Source organism: Marmota marmota, unplaced genomic scaffold (genome assembly GCF_001458135.2).
Source record: "Marmota marmota marmota unplaced genomic scaffold, marMar, whole genome shotgun sequence".
NCBI classification, from domain to species: domain Eukaryota; kingdom Metazoa; phylum Chordata; class Mammalia; order Rodentia; family Sciuridae; genus Marmota; species Marmota marmota.
The window spans coordinates 12,799,513-12,804,840 of NW_026000174.1; the positions used below are offsets into that span (position 1 = coordinate 12,799,513).

The window sequence follows — 5,328 nt, forward strand, 5'->3', positions numbered from 1 at the left end:
GATTTGTATGAATTTTTGGTTCTCATTTATATTTGTGTTGTAGTCAATTTTTATATATTCCACATAAGTTTGAAAATATATATCCCCCAGTTGTTGGATGCAGGACTCATTAGATCAAGCTTATTAACAGTTTAAACTTTCTGCATCTCTAAAATTTTATGTGTTTCATTTGTCAGTTACCAGGAGGTGCTTTTTAAAAAATATCCCTCGGGGATGAAGTTGATGATGACGATAAATGGTTTGTGTATTTTTTTTCTTAAAATTCTACCAAGTTTTGCTTTATGTATTTTGGAGCTCTATTGTTAAATGAAAGCCACAATACATATTTCTGGCAAACTGTTTCTTCCATTTTAATATGGACCTTCAGTATCCCTAAAATGCTTTTTATTTTAAGACCAATTTTGTCTGATATAGACCGTGGTGCCATCTTTCTTATTTACCTAATACATCTTTTCAAACCACCTTTTTTTTCAATATGTATGTGTCACCGGGTTTTAAATACTGTATGTTTCTTGCAAATAATGTTTAGTTGTGCTATGCTTTGTTTTGTGTTTTACTCCAATCTGAGATTCTCTTTTAGTGGGAAAGTTTTGATCATTGATATTTACCCCAATTACTCATATGTTTGGAAATATCTCTACTCCCTTATTTTGTATTTAATGTTTGCCATGGTTTTTTTTTTTTTTCTTTTCCTTTCTTAGTCTTTTAGTCAGCTTTTTCACTGCTGCCACTAAAAGATCTGACTACAGCAATTTTAGAGGAAGAAAAGTTTGAGGGCTCACATTTTCAAAAGTCTCAATCCATAGACAGCAGGCTCCATTCCTGGGGGCTGGAGGTGAGACTGAACATCATGGCAGAAGAGGATGGCAGAGGGAAGCAGCTCATATGGTGATCAGAAAGCAGAGAGACAAATACAAACATGGGCTGGGATTGTGGCTCAGCGGTAGAGCCCTCACCTAGCGCGGGAGGGACCAGGGTTCCGTCCTCCGCATCACATAAAAATAAAGGCATTGCGTTGTGTCCATCTACACCTAAAAAAATAAATATTTTTGAAAAATCAAACATGTACCCCCAAACCATGCCCCCAATGCACCACTTCCTCCTACCTGCCCTAATTACCTCTGAATTAATTCACTGATTGGGTTAAGGCTCTCATAACCCAATCATTTCTCTTTGAAACCTTCTTGCATTGTCTCACACACATGAACTTTTGGGAGCTACCTCACATCCAAACCATAATATGTAGTTTTGGACTTATGTTTTCTATGAGCTTTATTTATGAATGTGTTATATTTATATAAAATGTACCACATATAACATATCACATGTATATAAAATATTTACACTTAGACATAGTTTCCTTTTTCTTTTTAGTGTTAATTTTTATATTAATAAACATTATAAGTTAGTAAGTTTATACTTTACTACCCTCACAAACAATAAGAACTTTAGAATACCTTGATTCTGATCCCTCATTCCCATCTTAACTTGGTATTATCTGCCAGAGTTTTTGTTCCATGTCATTTTCATACACCTGAAAGTTGTTCAGGCATGATTAGATCCACACGCTTAAATTATTAAAATACTAAAACAGATCCTTAAAACAATGGCTCAAATGAGAGATGTATGTTTCTTTCTCACATCACAGTCCAGTAGTGAATGGGTGGGCCAAGTGCTAGACCCCATGAGGTCATCACCTAAACAGCTTTCTTCTATCTTGTTTTTATGCCCTTCCCTCCCCAGGATTAAATTCTGACCACAACATTCTTAACCATCATATTGTACTCTTAAAAACTTGTTTTAACTACCCGTATGATAATTGCCTCTACCATGTCTACATTCTACCCTCTAAGGAGGAAGACAAAGTTGAACACAAGTAATTATTATAAGGAAGTGACCTGGAAGTATATGTGGTTGTTTTATGCTGCAAGGAAGGTTGGGAAATGTAATTTCTGGCTGGATGACCAAGTTTCCATCTAAAAGTTGTGGGCTTTGTTACAGCAAAAGAAGGAGGGAATGGGCTTTGGTGTACAAACATCAGAATCCTGTGTTCTCTTCTGATGTTTTCTGTGTTTATTTTAACTGTAGGCAGCTACCCCCCAGTGACTGGAAAAAAAAATTACTAACAATAATAACCTCATGGTCATTAACAACAATAATCTCATGATCTCTCATTTTAGCAATTCCAATAAAAAAGAGAAAGTATCTATTTAGGATGATTTCTCCTGACTGGTTCAATGTGGATCATATCACTAAACAAGTTGCTTTGATCAGACAGATGCAGTCCCCTGGTAAACAGGTGTGTCATTCATCTGCTCACAGAGGTTGGTGGGATAGGCCTACCCCAAACCACATAGCCTGAAAGTAGAAAAAAAAGTTGTCTTCAAAAATCAAATATTAAGGTGCTGTTAACACCAGAATGAATGCTGAACAAGCCACATAATAGATAATCGTTAAAATTGTTCCATAGGGCTATTGGATGGTCTAAGGATGTTGTAGAACTGAATGTATTTTAAAAACTCAAGTAAATAAATATGGAAAGTGACTTGATGACAAGAGTTGTTTGAAATGCTTTTGCTTTCTGCTGTCCAGTTTAGGTGCCATTCACTCAGCACCTATGTTCACCTGTTACACTGACCATATTGTGTGCCAATTATTTACTTATGTCTGTCTCCCAGGCCTCCCATAACACACACTTCCAATTGACGGCTTCTCTAGACCTAGATTCCGTTTCTGTCTGATAATGCCCAAGGCACAGAGTAGGCATCAGGGGACCAGACTTATTTAAAATGAAAGAAAGATAAATTCTCAATGACCCCCAGAAAGTACATCCCCCTTCAATTCTTGGCTCTCCTTATTGCCTTTGTAGATCATTATTTCAAAGATATTAGTCAAATCCAGGGATCTGCAGGATTGGGGTAGGAAGCATCAGAACAAATTATGTTGCTTACAGAAATTTATCTCCTAAAGACTGGAAAATTGTAGCAGCCATCCTTTTATTTATGGAATTCAAATCAAATCACCAAGAGGAAAGACCCAAGTGGGAGGAAGTTCAGGAGATAATTGACTAATCCAGCTGTCTTATCATCCTGTTTGATTCCAAGGTTAAAAAATCGGGGCTGTGTTTTGCAATCAATTCCTAATCTAAACATATAATGATTTTCTCTCCCAGAAACACCAATGCCAGCTTAAATTATTCTGAAAAATATGCCTTTATTTGAGGGGAAAGAAGCTGAACATCAGGCAATGTAACTAGGGGTAGGAAGTGGAGAACAGTGTGGGAGATGCATGTGGAGAGACATCAAGGACAGACCAAAAGGTAACCAGAGAAACAAGAACCTTGCCGGAGAAGTATCTAAGTGGCTTGCTTAGGAAGTGCCAACTATGTGTCTTCTGGGTGTGTATTTTGAATATAATAGCCACCATTTATATGCCACTGTTATATGCTAGATGTGGTAGCAAGCATTGTAAGTGCATGTTCTCATTTTACTTTTCAGAACAACATTGCAAGTTCAGAGTTGGCACCCTGGTTCATAGATGAAATTTAAGACCAGAAAGTTGCAATGATTTGCCCATGGCCATACAACAAGGACTACAAATGCTGGGATTTGAATCCCTGCAGATTGGATTTGACTCAAAGCTTTTGCTCTGAGTCCTTAACTATCACAAGAATATCACTTTATGGCAAGTATTATTTCCTCCATTTTCCAGAAAAGACCGAGGCCCAGGGATGACCCAAGACACTGACAAGACCCAGGGATGACAAAGACACTGCCTGATTCCAAAAATCTATTTTTCCTCCAAGGTAGAAGACCAAGGGGAACAGGGATGCCCCCTGCCAGAAAGTCCCTGCAGGTCAGACCCTACACTTTCCTGGGGAATAGTCCCCCTCCAGTTTAACCCTCAATTTCCCCACCTATACCCCTATCCCAGAATCCTATTACCATCGACTTTCTCCCGCTATGGCCTCTGGGCTGAAGAGGAACCCTGTGGTTCTTGGTAAGGTCTAATACACTGCTTCCCAAGGATCCTCTAGGGAACAAATAATCAGGACACCCCAGCCTGAGGCCCCCATTTCCACACATCTGAACAAGGCCTGACACCCATTAAGTGCTTGGATCAGGAGCCAGTCACACTGGGTTCAAATACAGTCCCATGACGGACTAAGCAGCACCTCTCTTTTTAAAAACATCTATTAAGGGACAGACATTTCACAAGGGATTTCCTTCCATATTTCATCTAATATTTCTTCTCCTTCAATGATTGGCTCTATTTTACAAAAGAAGAGCCTCAGGTTCCTGGAGGTGAGGTGACCAGCACAAGGGCAGCAAGTGCTTGAGACTTGAATCTACCAAGGCCACAGATCCGCTGTTGCCTGGGAGCAGAGGAGGGGAGGAGCTGCCAGAGCTGAGGGAGGAGGGGAAAGAGAGGGCAAGCTCCCAGCAGCGCGCGCTGACGACAGCAGGTGATTTTTTTTTTCTGCAGCGCTCTCCCTCTCAGCATCTTTCCTGGGTCCCCCCCAACCCCCCTTGCTGAGCGGCAGAAAAGGGTGGGGCCGCCTCTCTGCAGCAGAGGCGGCGGCGGCAGAGGCTGCAGCATCATCCAAAGCAGCAGCGGAGACCGCGGTGCTCGGTCTGCGCTGGAGGTGATCGCCTCCATGCCCTACTAGGTGGCCGGCTGCTACTGGACCGGCGGAAAGGAGAATCAAGCCCGGTCCGTGGAGCCTGCAGCCACACCGCCCAGCACTTCCTCTGCGCCATGGCTTAAGCCCGCAGTCACCTCGCTTCGCGTCGCCTCGCTCCACCAGGGTCTGTGCGCCGCCGCAGCAGCAGGGAGGGGCGCGTCCCAGACGCCCTAGCCGGGGACTCCTGGACGCCGTGCAGCTGGCCCTTCGGCGCTCGCAGCAGCTGCGTTCCCGAAGGCGTTTGCAGCCGGTAATCGAGGCACTTTACAGACTTTATCTTAGCGATAGCTCTCCCCGGGTGCTCTCTGGGGGAGGAGGGCGAGGTAGTAGGCTGATTTGGGGAGAAAACGGTGGGAATCACATTGGTGGGTAGGGGCCAGGGGCTGAAGGAAGATTCTAGAGACTTGCTTTAAAGATACAAAAAGAAAGAGGGCCAGTTTTGCATCTAGCATCATGGCGTGGCCGTGCATCACACGGGCCTGCTGCATCGCCCGTTTCTGGAACCAGTTGGACAAGGCGGACATAGCGGTGCCGCTGGTTTTCACCAAGTACTCGGAGGCCACGGAGCACCCGGGCGCCCCACCGCAGCGCCACCGCACAACAGCAGCAGTCTCAGCCCCCCTCGGCGCGCGCGGTCGCCATAG

General features: G+C 43.2%; 1 protein-coding gene across 1 annotated transcript in view; it reads left to right on the forward strand.

Annotated features, from left to right (window-relative positions):
- The first annotated feature begins 4,488 nt into the window (after nt 1-4,488).
- The window catches only part of Map6 (microtubule associated protein 6), a 72,239-nt gene continuing 71,399 nt past the window's right edge, over nt 4,489-5,328 (forward strand). The window contains 2 exon segments of the mRNA XM_048787881.1: nt 4,489-5,272; nt 5,274-5,321. Coding sequence (XP_048643838.1) covers nt 5,138-5,272; nt 5,274-5,321 — 183 coding nt within the window. The 5' untranslated portion in view covers nt 4,489-5,137.